Source organism: Ictidomys tridecemlineatus, chromosome 8, assembly GCF_052094955.1.
Source record: "Ictidomys tridecemlineatus isolate mIctTri1 chromosome 8, mIctTri1.hap1, whole genome shotgun sequence".
In the NCBI taxonomy this organism is placed as follows: Eukaryota; Metazoa; Chordata; class Mammalia; order Rodentia; family Sciuridae; genus Ictidomys; species Ictidomys tridecemlineatus.
The window spans coordinates 115,955,788-115,978,351 of NC_135484.1; the positions used below are offsets into that span (position 1 = coordinate 115,955,788).

General features: G+C 36.9%; 1 protein-coding gene across 4 annotated transcripts in view; it reads left to right on the forward strand.

Moving 5' to 3' along the window:
• Positions 1-22,564, forward strand: part of Ilrun (inflammation and lipid regulator with UBA-like and NBR1-like domains) — an 87,720-nt gene that overhangs the window by 47,995 nt on the left and 17,161 nt on the right. For 3 of the 4 annotated variants that reach the window (XM_078020173.1, XM_040282498.2, XM_005318786.4), the window contains exon 4: positions 20,746-21,074. In XM_078020173.1, the coding sequence (XP_077876299.1) occupies positions 20,746-21,074 (329 nt within the window). The remainder of the gene's footprint in view (positions 1-20,745; positions 21,075-22,564) is intronic. The other variant, XM_005318788.5, reaches the window with a different exon arrangement.

Genomic DNA, 22,564 nt, shown 5'->3' on the forward strand with positions numbered 1-22,564 from the left:
TTTTAGTTGTAGTTGCACACAATACCTTTATTTTATTTTATTTATTTTTATGTGGTGCTGAGGATTGAACTCAGGGTCTCACGTGTGCAAGGCAAGTGCTCTACTGCTGAGCCACAACTCCAGCCCTTAATCTCCCCTTTTTATTAATGTGCACCTGCTTGTTTTTATACTTAAAGCACTGTTATTTCAGGGGCTTGTTAACTTGTTAAAATTGTGAAGTATTGGGCTGGGGATGTGGCTCAAGCGGTAGCACGCTCGCCTGGCATGCGTGCGGCCAGGGTTTGATCCTCAGCACCACAAACAAACAAAGATGTTGTATCCGCCAAGAACTGAAAAATAAATATTAAAAAATTCTTTCTCTCTCTCTCTCTCTTTAAAAAAAAAAGTGAAGTATTGATTGAACACCAAATGAAAATGTAATCACATATCAAAATGCAGAGAGATTATTTGTTCCTTCCTTTCAGGACTCCCTTTACAGGTGGCCTCTACTAAGAACCTTACCTGTGGTTGGAGGTAATATCTCCCACTGCTCAGCTCCATTGTGTTATCTTTTCATGTCATACTCCTTTGTTTCTCTTTGGTACTTTACCCTTTTCTACTGATTAATAACGATATTGTCTCATTTTCCTTTAAACTTTTAAGGTGATGCCTGATTTATCTTTGTAGCTTCAAAAGCCTGAGCCCAGTACAGAGCAAAGTATGGTTACCAGTAAATTTTTAAGGGAATGTCAACATTTTTGAGGGAGGGAGGAAGACTATGTTCATGATTTAAATTTAAAAAAATCCCTTGGATGAAAAAAATTACTGCTTTGTGTTTTCCAGTGTTTGAGAACTCTAGTATTTTTATGTGTGTTTTAGTGTTAAATTAGAAGTACCGCTATATGGGACATTAAATTTTATTCTTTATTCTTGAAGCAACCATGAAAGATTCTAGATGTCAATGGACTATAAATATACTAGCTTTGGGAGTGATAAAGCATTTAAAGCCCTTTTTGGTCTTACTGTATTTAAATTACTTTTTGGTACTTCGTGGAAGCTGATACCTTCAAAGGATCTTAATAATTTATCTGATTTTGTGGTTTTCAAGCATTTTTCTTAGGCATTTTTCTGGATTAAAGCATATATGAATGCCTCCTTTCGGGAATTTCCCGAAAGGGAAAGGATAAAAATGAAACTTGTTTTGTGGAATTGGGCACATCCTTGTCTTATGTTTCCTTGTCCTCTGAGATGACCTGCAGAGCACTATGAAGTATAAATTGTAAACCTTCATCTGCTTTAGTAAAGAGTTTTAATTTCATTTTATAGACTACTGTTTCTCTGAATCCAAATCACTATTGATTGTAAAACGCATTCCAGTATCCGAGATAAGCAACTAACAGTGAATATATGGTTAGAGGCATAGCTCAGTACTAGGGCACTTTTCCAGCATGTGCAAGGCCCTGATTTTATCCTCAGCACCGCCCCAACCCCCCATGTGTGTATAAACATATACACACATACACACACACACATACCATAGTACAATTGTGAATACATGGGAAAAAAAAAAAAACTACCATAATAACTATGACTGGTTCTTCCCAGTATTTTTTGCTCACCCTCAGCTTACTCGCTCCTTGAATGGAATGGAATGGTGAGTGTGGACTATAGTTTTGCTTGGACACTAGGTGACCTCTGTGCCTCATCTTTCTGTTTTAACAACAAAGGTTTTTTTTTTTTGATGGGGTGGTCTTTAGATGGTCTTTACTAGAAAGAATCCATTCTCTATTCTTATATAACTTTTTTATTGGGGGAGTACTGGGGATTGAACTTAGAGATGCTTAACCACTGAGCCACATCCCTAGCAGTTTTTAAATTTTGAGATTTTTTCTCTTTTTTTCTTTCTTTCTTTTTTTTTTTTTTCTTTTGTGGTGCTGGGGATTGAATCCAGGGCCTTGTGTATGTGAAGCAAACAACTCTACCAACTGAGCTATATCCCCAGTCCCCCCTTTTAAAATTTTTTTTTCAATATTTATTTTTTAGTTGTAGATGGACACAATATCTTTATTTTATTTTATGTGGTGCTGAGGATTGAACCCAGGGCCTCACACATGCTAGGCGAGCGCTCCACTGCTGAGCCACAACCCCAGCCCTCCTTCCCCTTTTAAATTTTGAGGCAAGGTCTCACTACTTGCTTAGGCCTTGCTAAGTTGTTGAGGCTGGCTTTGAACTTGGTGATCCTCCTGTCTAAATTTCCTGAGTTGCTGGGATTACAGGTGTGTGCCACCATGCCTGGGTATTTTTATAACTCTTAATGTTGCTTCAGTTCATCTTTTCATCAAAAGGAATTTTTGCTGTTTTCAATAATTTACCAAGTGTCCCCTTTCCTCTTTATTTTTAATAGGTTGTGCAGTTTCAGAGTTAGCATGTTGTGTGGATAGTTCTTCGTCATGTGAGCATATTACACAAAAGATTCCTAGCCCTTTCCCATTAAATAACTGTTATCTGATGACCTAAAGTGTTCTCTACCACACAAATTTCTAACTCTTTTGATTGGGGATCAGTAAGTGTCTGATTCTCAACACAATTATTTGTGAGTTCCAGCATTCTTTTTACTGACTTTGATACCCCCATCATACTATCCCACCAGAAGAATTAACTTTTTAGATTTTATCTGAATAGCAAATACTAGCAAATAGTGGTATTAGCAAATTTAGTATTTAGTGTATGTATGTTAAGTGTTTGTAATAGACTTTTTACATGTCCTTAGGAGGGTAACGGACATATTTTCTGGATGAGGAAACTGAAAACCAGAGAAAACAAGTGATTTGCTTGAGGTCTAGTAAAAGTTATGGATTGGCTATGAATTAGAGTTATAAATTTACAAAAGTAATTTTGTCATTTTTGTTATTAATTTGCCTGCACATGTTGAATTGGATGAGGGTGGAGGGATGTATGATCCCCGAGTCCTTTATTCAGGTCTAGAATGGACTTGAAGGTGGGATTAAGGTCAGGGTTTCTCTTAGGCAATTGGATAGATGTCATTGTTCCACAAATTCCTCCTGCTTTTTAAAACACACATACAGGGCTGGTTGTGGCTCAGTGGTAGAATGCTCGCCTACTATGTGTGAGGCCCTGGGTTCGATCCTCAGCACCACATGTAAATAAATAAAATCTAAAATTTTTTTAAAAAGTAAAAACAAAAAGATAAAATCAATAACCAAGATCATTTAAAACACACACACACACACACACACTTTAGGACTTTGGGTTCTGGACATTGAGTAAGCAGCATGAATTATCCCCCTTTAGCCTGAGCAGCAACAGCAGCATGCTTCTCCACCTTCTAGCATAGTGTCCTCATCCAAATTCTCCTAGAGATTTATCCCTGCATCCTAACTATTTTCTGTAAACTATAGGGGTCTCATTTGAAGTAAGCTAATGTTGAGTGATACCTTGGTTATTTTGTGCTGATGGGTGTTTCTCCTACTTGAGATAGTCCCTCATATTAAATATCTCACATGGATTCCTAGAGACATTTCACATGTAGAATATATATTTGTACATTATTCATTTAGTTTCTCAGAGGTTAGAGATAAACCTTTTCCTAGCTTCAAAACCACAATATACTAGGAAACTTACTGAGTATTCTATGTAAGGCACAGATTGTGTATTTCCTAAAATCTTTGTAAGTTCTTCTCTTTTCTCCATTTTATAACGTGTCCTCCTTAGCCAGGTCATGTGAGAGTTTCCCTTTTTTTTATTATTTTTTTTTAGTTGTAGTTGGACACAATACCTTTGTTTTATCTATTTATTTTTATGTGGTTCTGAGTATTGAACCCAGGGCCTCACACATTCGAGGTGAACGCTCTACCCCTGAGCCACAACCCCCGCCCAAAGTTTCTCTTCTTATGCCTCTTTTATTTTAATTGATGGTGTTATTAAAGAAGCTCTGGTTTTGTGTATATGGACTTCCTCTCTAGAATCCATGGTGTCTTCTACTTACATGCTATCCTGCCTGGCATTTCGGCTAGTTCTTTTGACCTTTTAACATTTTTTTTTTCACCTTAAAATGTCATTATTTTATGTTGTTCTCAAAACGTCTTCTTTTATTTGCTTCTAGTCTCCTCACCATAAGATGCTCAGTGTTTCACTTGTGATCTCTGGATTTCTTAAGTGTCAGATATATGAGCAATACTTTGAAAATAAGATTTTTACCTTTGATGAGAGAAATGCTAGCTAAGCTGATTGTGACTTGTATGAGAAATGTTTTAGAAAGGGCCATTTAAAAATGTAACTGAGATCTGAAATTCTAAAATATTTTCATGTTATGAGATGATAGACTAGTTCACCTTCAGAGAAGGAAATCTGTTTCATTGCTACCAGGTGGTGGTGATTATTTGGTGATCTTGTCAAGGTAGTTGTGCGTGAGATAGAGAGAAAGTAAACCGAACATGTTGGTACATGTCTATAATGCCAGCAACTCAGGAAGCTAAAGCAAGGAGGATCATAATTTTGAGCCCAGCTTCAGCAAAGTAGTGAGACCTTGTCTCAAAATGAGATTAAAAAGGGTTGGGGATGTAGCTCAGTGGTAGAGCACCCCTGGATTCAATCCCCAAACTGCAAATAAGTAAATAATAAAACAGTATAAATATAAATAATATAAGAAATGAAAGGGTAATGTGAAATGACTGTTTTGTTCAGATTAACTTCTAAAATGCAGACATGTACTAGGCACAGTGGCGCACTCTTGTAATCCATCAACTCAGGAGACCGAGGCAGGATGATCAGAAGTTCAAGGCCAGCCTCAGCAACTTAGTGAGACTTTGTCTCAAAATAAAAAGGGCTAGGGATGTGGCTTTGTGGTAAAGCACCCCTGGGTTCACCAGTACCAAGAAAATAGATAAAATGCAGATGTGTGGTTCTGGAACCTCTACAAACTATAGAAAAGCAAAAAATCAGATGAAGCAGCAATTTCTTCTGAAGGGGTGCGCTGTTTAACAACATATTTACATGTATTAGGTGTGAAGCATCAAAGTTTTAGACTAATTTGTCATTAAGCTATGATTATTGTTAATGTGTATTGTTCACTGTATAATTAGTTTTATTATTCCTCAACAGGAGTGTGCCTGTATACACACACATGAATTTGAAAGGAAGGCAAAAGTATAATTTGAAAGCAGCACTTTTTTTTCCTGTGGTAGCTAGATTCCTTCTTGATAAGTCTCTGTTCTGGAATGTTAAATTCTAACGATTCTAAATTTAAGGGAGTCATAGTTCCTTATAAAATGTTTTTAAGCAAGTATACTTCTTTTTTTTTTTTTCCCCGTGGACACAACATCTTTATTTTATTTTTATGTGGTGCTGAGGATCAAACCCCGCACCCCGAGCATGCCAGACAAGCGCATTAATACTTGAGCCACATCTCCCTGGCCCAAGTATACTCTTTATTAAGATATCAATATACTGGGCTGAGGTTGTGGCTCAATGGTAGAGAGCTTGCCTAACACATGTGAGGCACTGGGTTTGATTGTCAACACAGCATTAAGAAAAAAAAAAGATATTGTGGCCATTTACAAATAAAAATAAAAATGAGATATCAATATATTTAATATTAAAAGGAAAATACATAGTTATAAGACCATTGGCTCTTTTAAGATTAAATACTTAGGCATAACTTTCCTATTATAATTGCTTTTTAAGTATTTATTATTAATAAGTGCTATACATCAGGATAGATCTAATTAAAGAGTATTTTTACTTACTTAGAGAATATAGCCATCATAATACAGCATTTATAAATAGAACTTACCACACTTGCTTGATTCTTATGTAGCAATAATTTTAATGCTTCATTGATTTACTTATTACTTTTCTTGTGGAGATAAGGGGATAAGCCACTACAGGTTAAATTAATACATTGATTGTATGATTCATAATGATTTCAAAAAAACATTAAAACTAGGGGGAAAAAAGTAAGACTTAAAATTTCTCACATAGAAAGATGTTTATATGCTCATTTGAAAAATGTTTCAAATGAGAAATTCTTAACAAAAATTTTCTGAATTTTTAAATTTTGTGATGGGGGGGCTGGGGATGTGGCTCAAGCGGTAGCGCGCTCGCCTGGCATGCGTGCGGCCCGGGTTCGATCCTCAGCACCACATACCAACAAAGATGTTGTGTCCACCGAGAACTAAAAAATAAATATTAAAAATTCTCTCTCTCAAAAAAAAAAAAAAAATTTTGTGATGGGAATTTTTAGTAAATGTCATTGCCCCTAGATCAGACTAGAGCCTAATTATCTTATAAATTAGGAAGCAAGCATAATTTCCTTTCAAAATTCAGTACATGCTTTACAACTAATATGTGGTTGGTTATTCTTTAACAGAATGATGATTGGTGTCTAAAACGATGTATAGGACCTGTAAATGGTGTTATCTAATATCTTAATACTTGATGCAATTTATTTTCTTTAATTAGTGCTCAGAATGTGGTCATAACATTATTTTTAGAAACCATCTATTAGCCTTGTAGTTAAAGGTGGGGATCTTTGAAGAGAATAGTCTCTTACTGAAAAGCAAATTGCATTCTGTTCCCGTAATAATGCTTTGACTAGCCACATAATGCTCTAATGGCTTTTCCTCTGGAATTGTAAAGTTATTTTTCAGTTAGAAATTAGTTCATTCTCTAATCTCCACATAATGGCTTTTCCTCTGGAATTGTAAAGTTATTTTTCAGTTAGAAATTAGTTCATTCTCTAATCTTTATCTAGGGAGAAATAATACTTTTCTTTAGCTCTATTTTTCCCCCTTTTATCTTTAAAGAGCTTATGCTTTTCTTTCTTTTTCTTTATAAAAGGAATGTGAATGTTGGACATTTGGTCTCAGGAAGAAATGCTGTGAGCCTGTTACTGCTAGCCTCTGAATTTTTCTTTGTAGTGATCAATGTCCTTCTAGTTTCCTCTTAGGATTTTACTAAGAGCTTTGCTTGTACTTTGTTTTGACATGGCCTTGAAAGCAATTGAATTCTAGAGTAGGCTTTGGCTTAATAGCTACTTCAATGTGACTTTTCCTTTTGATTTTGATTTTTCTCTTTTATATTTGGAAATCAGAAATGACTAAGAAAATAGATCTTATTCTGACCTAAGACTTACTTGAAGACATTTTAAAATGTTTAATAACACATTGTATTTAATTCAAATATAACTATATTATCATTTCCACATGTGGCTCTAGCTGCATTTCAAGTAAGTCACATGTGCCTAATGGCCTGCTGTTGGAGAGTGCAATCTATCATTACTAATATGTTGTGCCAATTTTTTGTTTCGTTTTGGGGTAAAAAATTTTATAGAATTGTTGTTATTTTTTCTTCTAAGGAATTTGCAGGTGAAACACTCTGGGTCTGGAGGTTTAGGTTTTCAGTTACTAATTCAATTTATTTTCATAATTAAAATCCTAAGTTATCAAATTTATGTGCATAATGTTTTTGAAATAGTCTCTTGTTATCTTTTTAATGCCTGTTATTTGGTGATAATCGCTTTCATTCTTGATATTTTGTGTCTCCTCTTTTTGTCCTTTCTCTTGGTACATTTCTCAATTTTATTGGTCTTTTCAAAGAACCGGCTTTTGATTTCATTGATTTTTTTTTTCACTTGGTTTTTCAGTTTTATGAAACTCTGCTCTTGATTGTATCATTTCTTTCCTTCTATTTAATTTGCATTTATTTTGTTCATTTTCTTTGTGAAATCGAGGTAATTGAGTTGAGCCTTCTTTTATAATACAGATATTTTTAGTACTATGAATTTTCCTCTACAGTTGCTTTTAGCAGCACTCTATAACTTTTGAAATTCTGTTTTCATGTTCATGCAGCTCAAAATTATTATTATTTTAAATGTTTATTTATTTTTAGTTTTAGGTGGACACAATATCTTTATTTTATTTTTTTATGTGGTGCTGAGGATTGAACCCAGTGCCACGTGCATGCCAGTTGAGCGCGCTATCATTTGAGCCACATCCCCAGCCCTTATTTTTTTTATATATATATTTATATTTTAGTTGGACACAATACCTTTATTTTATTTATTTATTTTTATGTGGTGCTGAGGATTGAACCCAGGGCTTCCCACATGCTAGACAAGTGCTCTACCACTGAGCCACATCTCCTACCCTCAAAATTATTTTCTAATTTCCCTAGAAATTTCCTGTTTGACTCATGGATTATTTCTAAGCTTTTAGAAAAATTTCCACACATTTTTTAGTAGTATCTAGCTTAATTGCATTGTGGTCAGAGAACATACTTTGTAAATTTTAATTTTAAAAAATTTGTTAAGATGAGACTTGGGGTATTGTCTGTTTTTGGTGAATATTCCAAGTGTACTTCAAAAGCATGTGTATTTTGCTACTTTTGAATGGAGTGCTCTAAACTATCAGATTTAGTTGGTTGCCGCTATTGTTCAATTCCTGAATATCATAGATTTCTTTTTTTTTTTTTTTAAACCCCTACTAGACTAGTTCTCTGTATACCTGAGAGAGTTGAGTTAAAGTGCCCAGCTCTAGTTGTGGATTTATCTATTTTTCCTTTCAGCTGTCAGGTTTTTGTTCATGTATTTTGAAACTCTTTTGTTAGGTACACACACATTTAGGATTGTTCTTTCTTCTAGGTGAATGACCTATTTATTATTATGTAATATCCCTCTTTTTTCCTAATAATTTTCTTTGCTCTTAAGTTCATTTTATCTAATTACAACATAACCATTTGTACTTTTGTTTGGTTAGTTTTTACTTTTATAACAATTCCCTGTATTAGAAGCATTGAATAAGTGTTGGGTGGTGGTGGTTGTTATTAAAAGAACTATGTCATGACCCCTGTGTGTAGGAATCCCTCCCCAGTTGTTAAGTTGTCTGAAGAGTTTCTTAAGGTTTTTCTCTCTTAGATATCCTAATGATGTATTTACTTTGGGATCATGGTGGAGTCTTACAAGGGGATGCAGAGATTCCAAGTTATAAAACAAGAAAGGTATTGAATGCAACTGGATATGGAATTTCCAGCATCTCAGTGTAACTAATTTGGGAGGGGAGGATCTGAATCCTGAAAACTTCTTTCATAAAGGAGATTTGTTTGAGTTTTTGATGCATTATAAAAAGTGAGGAGCAGTTACATTTTCATGCTCACAGATACTGGCCTCTTCAAAGGACCAAGGAGGTTGTTTGATTTGGAGTTATTCTTAGGTATTTGAAGGTGATAAAAAGTAGTTTTTAACTCTTTAGGGGATATCAATGAACCACATGATAAAATGGGTGTCAGTAGATGTTTGAAGGAAGAGAGAGATTTAGACTGCACAGGTGAGGGAGACCTCTGAAGTATGTGTGCTGAAATAACAGGAAATAATATTCAACAATGCCTTTGGTTTAAAAAAAATGCTTTCTAGCTTCTGATTTCCTCTTTAGCATGTTAGTAGCTTAGAAGTTGCTACTCCATCCTAATGAATAAAAGGCTAAAAAACTGAAAAATTAGTAATTCTTCTTAGATCCAGCAGAGATGTGAGGTCACAGGGCAAGCCACAACATCAGAAGTTGGATAGTCTGATATATAGTCCCAGCTTACTCAAGGCACCTACAAGCAGCCACCTGCACAGGAACCTAACAGAGTGAAACTCCCATGTGACACTAGTCATCAAGGGCCGCCAAGCTTTTGTGAGTTTTGCTTCCAGGGGTTCTTCCAGGTTCTAGCAGTGAATATTGGAGAAGTATTTTCCAATGCTCTTGGCGAAGGAAGGGGAAAAGTGCCACCAGAGCCTTGTGTTCTTTTTAGCAAGGCTCGCCCCCAGGAGAAACTGTCCTCTGGTGCCTCACTGACCTGACCTGGGAAAAGGAGCCCCTCTCCCTGCCTACCCCCTTTGGCCATCTGTCCCATTTAAGGGGAAGAAATTGAGCAACACAGGTGAAGCACATAGTCCAGGAGTAAAAGCTTACCAAAGACTGAGACCTAATTGTGGGACTATGGAATATTACCTTTCTCCTCACACCTACTCTGCTTTATCACCAAAGGCTTTTTTACTGCAAAACACCCCCTCCCCAGGCCCAAAATACACACTGGTAATTGAACCCAGAGGCATTTTACCACTGAACTTCACCTGGTGTCATTGTCCCCACTTTTTTTTTTTTTTTTTTTTAAGTTTGACACCAGGTCTCACTAAGTTGACTAGACCGGCCTCAAACTTGCAATCCTCCTACCTAAGCCTCTTGAGTAGCTGGGATTATAGGTATGTACCACTACACCAGGCTGCTGTAGCTCCTTTAAACCCAGTACTTCATGTCTACCTTTGAGCAAGAGAGACATCCTAAATGGCAAAAAAAAAAAAAAAAAAAAAAAAACAAAAAACCACACACACAATTTGAAGAGATTGAAGAGCATCAGAACTAGAGTCATTTTTGGTAGAAATGTCAGAATTATTAGATCAGGAATTTTTAAAAACTATAAATAGCATGCTACCTTCACAATAGAGAAAGAACATGAAAGATAGATTATAACGTAAACAGAGAGATGGAAATTCTAAGATCGAATGAAAAAGAAATGCTAGAGATAAAACGGCAACAGCACTGTAACAGAAATGAAGAGTGCCTCTATGGGCTCTTTAGTAGATTGGACACAGCTGAGGAAAGAATCCTTGAGCTTGAAGATATGTGAATAGAAATCTCAAAACTGAAAAAGATTGCAAAAAATTGGAACAGAATACCTAAGAACTATGGCCCAATTGCAAAAGGTAACATATGTGCTCAATGGGAATGTCAAAAGGAAAAGAGGAACAGAAGAAATATTTGAAAGAATAATGACTTAGAATTTCCCCCAAATTAGTGTCAGAAAGCAAACCAGTGATCCAGGAAGCTCAGAGAACACTAAGCCAGACAAAGCCCCCAAAGGAAAAAGACCATTTCCACTTGATTTCAAGATGACTTATAAAGTTGCAATTATTGTGGAAAGAAAGAATAAAGAAATAGATCAGGGTTGGGATTGTAGCTCATTGGTGGAGTACTTACCTCACACTTGTGAGGCACTGGGTTTGATTCTCAGCACCACATAAAAATAAATAAATAAAAATATTGTGTCCATCTGCAACTAAAAAAATATTTTTAAAAAAGAAATAGATCAGCAGAACAGAGGACTTAGAAACAGACTTATAGAAATACAAAAGAGCAAAGGAAATATACCAGAGAACAGGTAGTCTTTTATTCAAAAGATGGTGCTGAACATCCATATTGCAAAAAGGTGAATCTGAACATAGACCTTACACACCTGCCACAGAAGGCTTCTCTCTGCAAAAGGGACTGCTGAATAAGAAGATGATAAGCCACCGACTGGGAGAAAAATATTTGCAAAGGACATGTGATAAAAAATCATTACCAAAATAGAAAAGCTCATAAAACTCAACAGTAAGAAAATGAACAACTCAGTTAAAGAATGGGCCAAACACCTGAACAGAAATCTCACTAAAGGTACACAGATGACAAATAAACATATGTTATCAGGAAATTAAAGCCACAAGATATCACCACATATCTTTTAGAACAGCCAAAATTCAGAACACTGACGGCATCAAATGCTGGTGAGAATATGGAACAGCAAGAACTCTCATTCACTGCTGGTGAGAAATGCAAAGTGGTACAGCCACTTTGAAAGGTGGATTGTCAGTTTCTCCCAAAGCTACACATATTCTTTTTTTTTTTTTTTAATATTTATTTTTTAGTTCTTGGCGGACACAACATCTTTGTTGGTATGTGGTGCTGAGGCTCGAACCCGGGCCGCACGCATGCCAGGCGAGCACGCTACCGCTTGAGCCATATCCCCAGCCCCAGCTACACATATTCTTGCCATGTGGTTCATCATATTTTCTCACATGAGTTTAAAACTTAGGTCCATGCAAAAACCTGATCATAGGTGTTTATAGCAGCTTTAGTCAAAAGTTATCAAAACTTGAATGCATCCAAGATGTTATTCAGTAGCTGAATGGTCAAACTGGTACATTTACACTGTGGAATATTATTTAATGCTCAAAAGAAATGAGCCATTAAGTCATAAAAAGAGACATGGAAGAACCTTACATGTATATCACTAAATGAAAGAGGCCTCTTTGAAAAGACTGTGAATTGAATGGTTCAGTGACATTCTGGAAAAGACAAAACTGGATATAGTAAAAACCTAAATGGTTGCTGGGGTTAGAGGTAGGGAGGGATGAAAAATCAGAGTATAAAGAACTTTAACTGAATGACAATACAGTGGAGATATGTCACTGTACATTTGTCAACACCCATGGAATACACACTACCAAGTGTGATCCCTGATGTAAATCTAGGCCTTTAGTGTTGGTTCATCACTTTTGTATAGTGTATCAGTGTAGTGTGGCATGTTGATAGTGGGGGTTGTACATAAATGAAGAAGGGGAGTATACAGAAAATCTCTCTTCTTTTCTCTTGATTTACTATCAACCTAAAACTGCTCTAAAAATATGAATTATATTGAAAAATGCTTCTCAGTAAGAAAAATAATGAACATTAAGAAACATTTGAGCTAGGAAAACATCTTGGCCTATATGAGGTACTTGGCAAAATGGTAAGACCAAAGACATTTGATTTGGTAGCATACGCCTGTAATCCCAGCAGTTTGGGAGACTGAGGCAGGAGGATCACAAGTTCAAAGCCAGCTTCAGCAACTTAGACCTTATCTGAAAAAGGCCTGGGGATGTAGCTCAGTGGGTAAGTACACCTGGGTTCAATCCTTGGCCCCACCAACCCCTTGCCAACAAAAGACAAGACCAAAAAAATAAAGAATAGGAGGAGAGAGAAGAAAAAACATTTAGGAACTTTTGTTTCATCGTTGTCTTTGATTTCTGCCAGTGAATTTGATGCCGGAGAAGCAATATTGGCAAGAATATTGAAGGGATAAAATAGATACTATTAAAATGGCTACTATTTTATTTATTCTACTAGTTCTTGCATTGGTCTAGCTGGTCATTGACTGTGAAGAATTTCCTTGAAACCAGAAGCAGCAATTCCCCTAGGCTGGGCACAGTTTACATACTATGTCATCTCTAGGAAGAAAAAGCACTCACCAAGGGTAACTAGTTACCATCAGCAATGCTGTTATAGACTTTTTTCCATAGTTATGTCCAAGGTAGAGTTTGAATTTCTTAAAAAAGGCAAGTGGTATGTGTCTTACTATTTTGCTCTTAAGTATTTAAGACAAACACATTAGCTCTGTAAAGTTAAACTTTATCTTAGAAAGATGTGGACCAGAAAAAAGAGTTTGGATAAATTTTTTTAAACAGACATTTAATGTTGAATTAGGTAAATTGGTTGGTAAGTCCAGTAGTTGACTTTCTGGTTATTGTACTGACTACTTACCTTGGAAGTACTTGTTTGAATATTTTATTTTGAATTGCCTTTTGATGAAAATAATGCAGATATCAAGACACACCTGTGTCTCTATAGTTTAGTCACTATGGTTGAGAACTTCTGCTGAAGTAGTGAAGGGAGTAAGGATACCAACTTTCCCCCTTCTTGTTTATATATAAAGTTAGGAATATTTAAATGTTAAGCCTTTTTATCCAATTTTATATTTAAGTGCTTTTAAGCATTAATACCAAAATGATTGTTAAAAGGTCAGTTTTAATCTATTGTATGCTAACTACATACAACTGGCTCATAATTTTGATTCTTTGCATTATCCTTAACATAATTGTACTGTGAATTTTTAGTTATTTTATGTTCTTAACTATAGTTTCATGCTATTTTTTAATTAACTTCATTTATTTTTTTTTAAATACGGTGCTGCAGTTTGAACCCCTTGTCTCACACGTGCTTGACAAGCCATCTACCACAAAGCCACAACTCCAGTCCCTCATGCTATTTTTTTTCTGCAGTTGTGATACCATGCACTTTGATTATGCTTAGTTAGTAGGGTGTAGAAGTTTATATTATTGGGATGTTAATATTTATATCTTTTCTGTTAGGAAAAATTGTCTCCATAGGTATTATTTCCTGATTGGTGGGACACTTAAAACTGAGTTGGGCTGGGCACAGTATTGTACCCCTGAGTCCCAGAGACTTGGGAGGCTGACATAGGAGGATTGCAAGTTGGAGGCCAGTCTCAGAAATTTAGTGAGGCCCTGTTTCAAAATAAAAAAGGGCTGGCAATGTGGCTCAATGGTGAATGCTTCTGGTTTCAATCCCCAGTATCACAAAAACAAAACACACACAAAAAAAACCAACTGAGCTACATCTGGTTGGGAGTGCTACAGGGTATCAAAGGTAATAAGCATTAACATTAGGATTAAAAAGACCTAATTTCTGGCAGATGTGGTGGCACATGCCTGTAATCTCAGCAGCTCAGGAGGCTGAGGTAGGAGGATTGAAAGTTCAAAGCCAGCTTCAGCAACTTAATGAGGCCCTGAGTAACTTAGGGAAACTCTGTTTCAAAATAAAAAATAAAAAGGGCTGGGATGTTGCTCAGTGGTTAAGTACCCCTAGGTTCAATCCTTGAAACAACAAGGAAAAAAAGAAAGGAAAAAAAAACCCCACAAAACAACACAAAACAAAATCTGATGTCCAGTTCTACTTCTATCTATAGTAAATTACTGATTGACCTTCAACACTATCAAAGTCACTGGGACTCAGGTGTTTTTATTTTGATTGATTCTGGGGAAACATACAGCATTTATTGTTTTGACTATCTTGTAAGTATGCAGTTCAGTGAGTTAAGTACATTTACATTGTTATACAACCATTGCCAACGTACACCTTGGAAGTCTTTGATCTTGCAACTGAAACTCTGTACCCATTAGTAATCAGTTCCCATGCTTCCTCTCAGCCTCTGAAAACCACCGTTCTGCTTTCTATGATTTTGACTACTTTAGGTGCCTCACGTAAGTGGAATCAGCATTCATTCTTTTGTGACTGGCTTATGTCACTTAACATGAGGTCTTCAAGGTTTATTTATATTGTAGCATATATTAGAATTTCCATTTTTTAAGGTTGAGTAATATTCCATTGTATGTAAATACTACAATTTTGTTTATCCATTCATCTTTCAGTGGACAGTTGAGTTGTTTCCATCTTTCGGCTATTGTGAATAATGCTGCTACCAACATGGGTATACAAATACCTCCTTGAGACTCTGTTTTCATTCTTCTGGATGTATACCTAGAACTGACATATCTAGCAATTCCACTTCTACCTCTTAATTTTTTGAAGAATCATACTGTTTTCCACAACAGCTGTACTATTTTACTTTCCCATCAGTAGTGTATTAGGGTTCCAGTTTCTCCACATCCTCATCAACATTTGGTATTTTCTGAATGTTGATCCTAGCCACCCTGATGTATGATAGATGTTATCTCATCATGCTTTTAATTTGTATTTCCCTGATGATTATCGACATTGAATCTCTTTCATGTGCTTATTACACATTTGTGTATCCTCATAGAAGTGTCTATTTAGTCCTTTGCCCAATTTTAAATTGGGTATTTTTTCTGTTGATTTGTAGTAGTCTTTTTGGATATTTATATCCCCATCCAGATATGTGATTTGTATTTTTTTTCCATTTCATGATTCACCTTTTCACTATTGATTTCATGGAAGTTTTAGCTTTTATATCCAATATATTTTAAAATTTTACTTTTTTCTGATGTCATATTCTAAAAAAGTAATTGCCAAATCCAGTGTTAGGAATCTTTTCCTCGTCCCACTCCCCTTTTCCCTATGAGTTTTATAGTTTCAGCTCTTATATTTAGGTTTGTGGTCATTTTTGAGTTTCTTTTTGTCGGTGGTATGAGGTCAGGGTGCAACTTCATTCTTTCATTTTCCCAGCACCGTTTTTTGAAGAATGTCCTTTGGCCATTAAATGGTCTTGGCACCTTTGTCTAAATTATTTGCCTCATGAACAGGAGGGTTTGTCTCCAGGCTCTCTATTCTGTTCCATTGGTCTGTATATCTATTTTTCTGGCCAGTACCACACTGTTTTGATTACTGTAGCCTTGTAGTAAGTTGTGAAAACAGGAATGACTTCGTCTTTTCTTTCCAATTTGTTTCAATTACTCAGAATTATTTAGCTGTTAATGATGTTAAGATCAATCAGAGAGTTCAAGTTGTAATAGCCTCGATACCAGCCTTTTGCCTGATAGTTTAAACCGTTGTTGAATATTGTTAGAGTCATTTAATTAGAGTTTACAAAGGGGTGATTTCTTTCATACTTGTTTTTGGGGACAGTTCTTCATCAATGATAACTTTATTGAATTTTAGTTTCTACAAAAGAGCTGGTTAAATGCTTAATTCTTCACCTTTGATTTCCAGTTTCTACAGAGTTGGCACTCTGTTGTGCTCAGCAACTAATGAATAAAAAAGGAATTGAGGGTTTATTTTGTTTTCTTCTTTATAGTTGTCATTATGAACTATTAGACTTTCTATAGAAATCTGTTTTAATTCTTTGCAGATAGAGGCAAGGAATCTGTGTTTTTAACATAGAGTCTTCATGATCTTTTCTTAACCATATTTTTTATTTATGCATTATAGTTGTGCATATTGGTAGGATTTGTTGTTACATTATTTGTACATGCACACAATATAACAATAGAATTTGGCCAGTATTATTCCCCAGTATTTCCCCTCTCTCGTCTCCTCCCCCTCCCTTTAGTGCCTTTCCTCTACTGATTTCCCTCCAGTTTTCCTGAGACTCCCATCCTGCCCACCTTTCTTTTCCTTTTTCCTCTTTGGCTTTCATGTATGAGAGAAAACATGCAACCCTTGGCCTTCTGAATTTCACAGCCTACATGTTCTTGATGGAGTTGGTCTACCTGCAGAGCAGAATGATAGAATTTTATTGATTTAAAACAAGTTGTTATCTTCCATACCAAAGGTGTTATTCAGGGATGAGATAATGTCTAGTTTTATCAAAGGCTGAATTCTTATCACTGAAAATTATTTTTATTTTTTTGGTACCAGGGATTAAACCCAGGGGCACTCCATCTCTGAGCCACATCTCCAGTCCTTTTAAAAATATTTTTATTCAGAGAGAGAGTCTCACTGCATTACTCAGGGCCTCACTAAGTTGCTGAGGCTGGCTTTGAACTCAGGATCCTCCTGCCTGAGCCTCCCAAGCCACTGGGATTACAGGTGTGCGCCACCGCACCTAGCTATACTGATTTTTAACAATTTTATTTTACTAGCAAATTGTAGATGCTTGTTCGTGCTTATTTTGATATAATTTGATCATTGTGTTACCTAATTTTAGATATGCCAGATTTTCAAAAGCATTCTTACCATAATCTGAGAGGTCTTTGCATATCAGTGTGATCTGTTAGATTATAGACGTGGGCTCCGTCTGAGTAAAGTATTTTCCTTTTATTCTACACTTTAGATAGTCTAAGTTTAAGAAATAAAAAGGGTATGGTTTTTCTTTAGTAATTTATTGTATATTTCTATGAAAGGAAGTTTATATTTTAATAATAAGGTTTGTCATCTATAAAAAGGCCTAATTGGATGGTATAATATTCACAGAGCCTTCTATCTGCAAAGTTCTGACTCAGGTGTCACCCGAAGGCTAGACATTTTAAAATCATGTTTCTCCATTTGCTTACTAAGTTCTGACTAAGTTTATTTGGTACTTGTTTCTATCTTCTTGACTGCTTTTCTGGGATGTCTTCTTGCCCCCCCGCCCTCCACTTTTCTTTTTCTTTTTATAACTGTGTGTTAGAGTTGAACATAATAGTGGTATTTATACACCACACAGCCTGACAGTATGGTTTGGTCAGTACCACTCCCCAGCACTTCTCTCTTCTCTCCTTCTGTGCCCTTTTCTCTGCTGATCTCCCTTTGATTTTTCATGAAATCCCCACTTCCCTCTTTGTTTTCCTTTTCCTTTCTTCCACATGAGAGAAAACATATGACCCTTTACCTTCTGAGTTTAGCTTATTTTGCTTAACATAATGATCTGACGTTCCATTTTCCTGCAAATGATGTAATTCCATAATTTCAGGTGTCTGCTCATGGACACCTAGGCTGGTTCCATAGTTTGGCTCTGGTGAATTGTGCTGCTATAAACATGGGTATGCATGTATCATTCAGATTCTTTCTCCTGAAACTGAAGCAGTTTCATTGGTTGATTCTCTTTTAAAAGGCTGTGATTGATAAATATCTAGCTAACAGTTTATTTCAGTAATCAAGTCATTCAGGCACAAATTGGGAATGGCCAGCCTCTATGAAACAAGCCTTTTGGGCCATCTTTACCTTTTTGTTTGTTTGAGTACAAATATACGTATACTATGCAGGGGGTGAATACACTCTGGAGTGCAAGGCCCAGCAGCCATCTACAGGCCTGAAACTGTACCACACAGAAGGCATACTTTCCTATTGCTGATGACCCACGATGGTGATAACTTTAGTGGATCAGAATTGGTGTTTATAAATCAGGGGCTTCTCAAATGATCTTTCTTCCACAGTTACTGTGTAGAATCAGTGCAACAGCCAAGGCAAAGAGGTGGCTTAAGTGAAATAAGACCCAGTGAGTTAGAGAAGCTTTAGTTCTCTAAGCCAGGGGAAGAAATGTCGTTAGTTTCCTTCAATGATAATGGCTTTCAAAAGAGCGTCCATTCTCATAAGCATTTAGTTCTTGAGCTAAGAGAGTGAAGCACATGATCTGTCCAGAGTATGCTGAATTTATAGACTCAGAAAAGAATTTTTAAAATAGATGGATAGAAGACAAAGAGTTGGGAAAAGTGAACAGTAGTAGAATATGGTACCTCTGATTAAAAATCTAGGATGAGAGAGCATGGAGCAACTCTCCCTCAGGTGACTGCCTTCAGATTGTTCTTTAAGGCCTTTACTATGTTGGTTCATGAGATTAACTCTGAATCTTGAACATAAGTCCTCTGACCCACCATTCCTGGCACTGCCCAGATCTCTAAGTGGGATGGTGCACATACAACGCTAGATCAGTAGGTGCACTAGTTTGTGTGAACATTTACATTTTCTTTAATGGTAAGCATTGTCTGGAAGGGGTGGGGGGTGACCATGCCTGTGAGTCATGCTAGTGCTGCTAGTGGCTTTAGCTTCCCCTTCTCCAAGTTGAAGAGTTGCTAATTCCAGAAGTGAACAGAAGATGTCACTGCATCTCTATTTACTAGGCTTTCTGGTGGTTGGTACAACCAGTTCTCAATATGGCTACCGGATCACCATACTTAACTATTATGGCTGTATAACATTCTGAGTTCCCCTGCTTTAACCCAAATTAAAAATTGAGTAAACCAAAGAGGGAATTCCTCAAGTTTTCTTAATTGTCTTTTTTTAGTTTGTTTGATCTAGACATATATTACTGTATTTCTAGGTAGCTGACAAAATGTATCTGCCTTTTCTTGTCACCCTTTCAGCACCTATTTGGGAGCCTAGATAGTTTCTCACAGTTGTTTTCAACAGGGTTCAAATATTGAAAAGTTTACTGGCCTTTCAGGAGCTTACTTTGAGCATGGTGGGGTGGGGGTGTACCAGGGATTGGATGCCCCCATCAACCTCTGAGCCATGTCCCCAGCTCTATTTTGTATTTTATTTAGAGACAGGGCCTCACTGAGTTGCTCAGCGCCTCACTGTTGTTGAAATTGGTTTCTAGCTTGTGATTCTCCTGCCTCAGCCTCCCAGGATACTGGAATTACAGGCGTGTGCCACCATGCCCAGCTTGGTAGCTTACCTTTTTTTTTTTTCCTAGATATTTTTGTTATTGAAAGGCCTTTATTTATTTATATGTGGTCCTTAGAATAAAACCCATTGCCTCACACATGCTAAGCAAGCACTCTACCACCCAGCCCCAGCCCCAGTCCTCGGTAGCTTACTTTTTAAAAAGCATTCAGCAGGAATGTCCTGAAGTGAGGTCCTGAATACCAAAGAAAAATAGCTACTTTATTTTTCTGTCTGAATCCTTAGCTTTGGGAGTTGAGAAAATCAGAAACTGAATTATGACCTAAGGATCTATGGTGCCTATTTTTAGAAAACCTGTTCAGTATATATAGGTAGTAGGGTTTCCTGTGTTACACAAAAACAAAGTTGGTGGTCAATTGGATTACTGTAGAAAGTCTGAGGCCTTCCAAAGTTATGGTGTGTTTTGATCAGATGGATTGAGAAAATAGAGTCATATATGTCCCAGTTTGGCTAGGTTAGTGCTGGTTTACACCTCTTACTCGTGTGATTATTAATAGTTCCCTTTTTTACTCTCAGTTGTCCTAGTTTGGACAATATATGGTCACTTTAAATTAGCCTAAAAAGAGAGGTTAATATGTTGCAGTTTTAGTCATATTTTTTGACTTATGAACTATGGCTTCCTTGAATTTCTAAGTTGAACATATGCAGGATAACAGATAATGTAAAACTTACAAAAAGCTGTTGATCTTGCAAAGATAGTTTTTTAGTTTCTGTTTTCATTGTTCTCTGGAGTAATGAGTTCCAAAAATAGCTGTGCAATCAGAATCAACTTGTAAGCTTTTACAAATAAGAGTTTCATGGTTCTCACCACACATCCATACCAGAGTTTGTACTTACCGTTACATTAAAAATATAGAAGTACATGCAGTTCAAATGCTCTTGACAACTTTGTCAGCAAGCTTTTAAAAGCTATCATATAGATAATGATTTCTGTTGTTTATATGGTGTTTGGTGGGGGGGGGGGTTGATGATGGCTGCCTGGGCCTCAGAGGTGTGCTTGGCATTGATATGAGTTGCCTTTTCATTTCAGATGTCATCTGGGTGATTCTCAGTGTGGAGGTGGGTGGACTGTTAGGAGTAACGCAGCAGCTGTCATCTTTTGAAACGGAGTTCAACACACAGCCTCATCGCAAGGTAGAAGGAAACTTCAACCCGTTTGCCTCTCCCCAAAAGAACCGACAATCAGATGAAAACAACTTAAAAGACCCTGGGGGTTCCGGGTTCGACTCGATCAGCAAAAACACATGGGCTCCTGCTCCTGACCAAACCGAGCAAGATCAGAATAGACTCTCACAGAACTCTGTAAATCTGTCCCCCAGCAGTCACGCAAACAACTTATCAGTAGTGACTTACAGTAAGGTAGGTGCCCTCGGAGAAGAGGAGAAGGGATAGGTGGTGGGCCTTGGGATTCGTGATACCCCTTCTTGGCAAACCTAGAATCCTGACTGTCACTCAGTGGAGGTGGCTCTGTGAGACTGCTCACCTCTTCTGCCAACACCAGCAACACAAATGCCTACCCCTTCTCCCCTCCCCCACCCCACATCTTGTGGATATTGCTGCATCCACATTTTATAATTTACTCCCATCTCTCTGTTCTGGTTTGAATGTTGAAAGACCGACTTTTTTTTTTTTTTAAACCATTAGCATTTACAAAAACAAAAGCAAATGTCAAAATATCACTAGCCATGCTTCCAGTGTGGATGAAAACAAAGCTGAGAGCACAACAACACACACTTGGGATTTGTTTCTAATTGATTGTTTGGGGTGCTCCCCCTGTGAGTAGAAAGAGAAACTCAGTTATCTTGTCCTTATTATTGTTGTTGGACTTTCACTTTATTTACCGTGTTTGCATGTCTTGTTGACGTCTTTTCAATCTGTTATGGCCCATTGACCTCTTTACCCACAACCCAGCGTGGCTCAAGTGATACTTTGACTTTTCAAATGTGGGAGATAAGTGAGAGAAATGTTAGCCGAGAATTTAAATACTCTGTTGTGAGATACCCTTCTAGCTGTATGAGTTCTTGGTCTGTTTTCCTCATGCCCTGCTAAGGTGACGGTGGCTCCTGGTTGTTGGTTGGGGCTGGTTGATGAAGCCCTGGTGCTGATAGTTCATGGTGGCAGGTGTTGTGTGGTTGAGTATTGGGAGAATTCCCCTGCATTCTTCTCTGATGGAAAATGCTGTCCACTTAAGCCCTGTGTCCCACTTGTACAGCTACATAGACTGTGAAGTCGAGTTTTGCTTCATGGTGGTATTCATCCTCAATTTTTAAAATAAAATTGTTTATTTGAGAGGCAAGTTGCTCTGTAAAATGGTATTTTTCTGACTAGTGGTTTATATATGGTTTAGATCAAGAGACAACTTAAGAAACCTGGTGATGTGAGTGGTCTTTCTTCACATGATGTCATAAGAGGAAATTTATTGAGCAGTGGTAACAGAATGGATTGATATGTTGATTGATGGTCTTTATAGAGGATTTTGTGCAGTCATGTTAGTTGTATAGGACATGACAGGAGTAAGTTGGCCGACAATATTGCTGTATTGAGGAAGGACTTAACACTCTTAAATAAAGATTTTCTTTTAACTTATATAATTCTCCGGAGTCTTTAAATTTTTCTTTCTTAAATTTAATCCTTTAGAGTCTGTGACTGTTCTAAGGGTAGTGAGCAGCCTTGTTAGAATGGAAACTTGAGGCAGCTGAATTTGATGGGAAGATGAAAGTTGAAAGAAGCAAAATCAGTCACTCCACTGCTCTCTGCACAGGAAGCCCTTAGGCAGCTTTGAGCTGTCTTGCTGAGCCATGCTACAGTCTCAGGAGAGGGCTGACATTCCTGGCCAGGGCACTGCACTC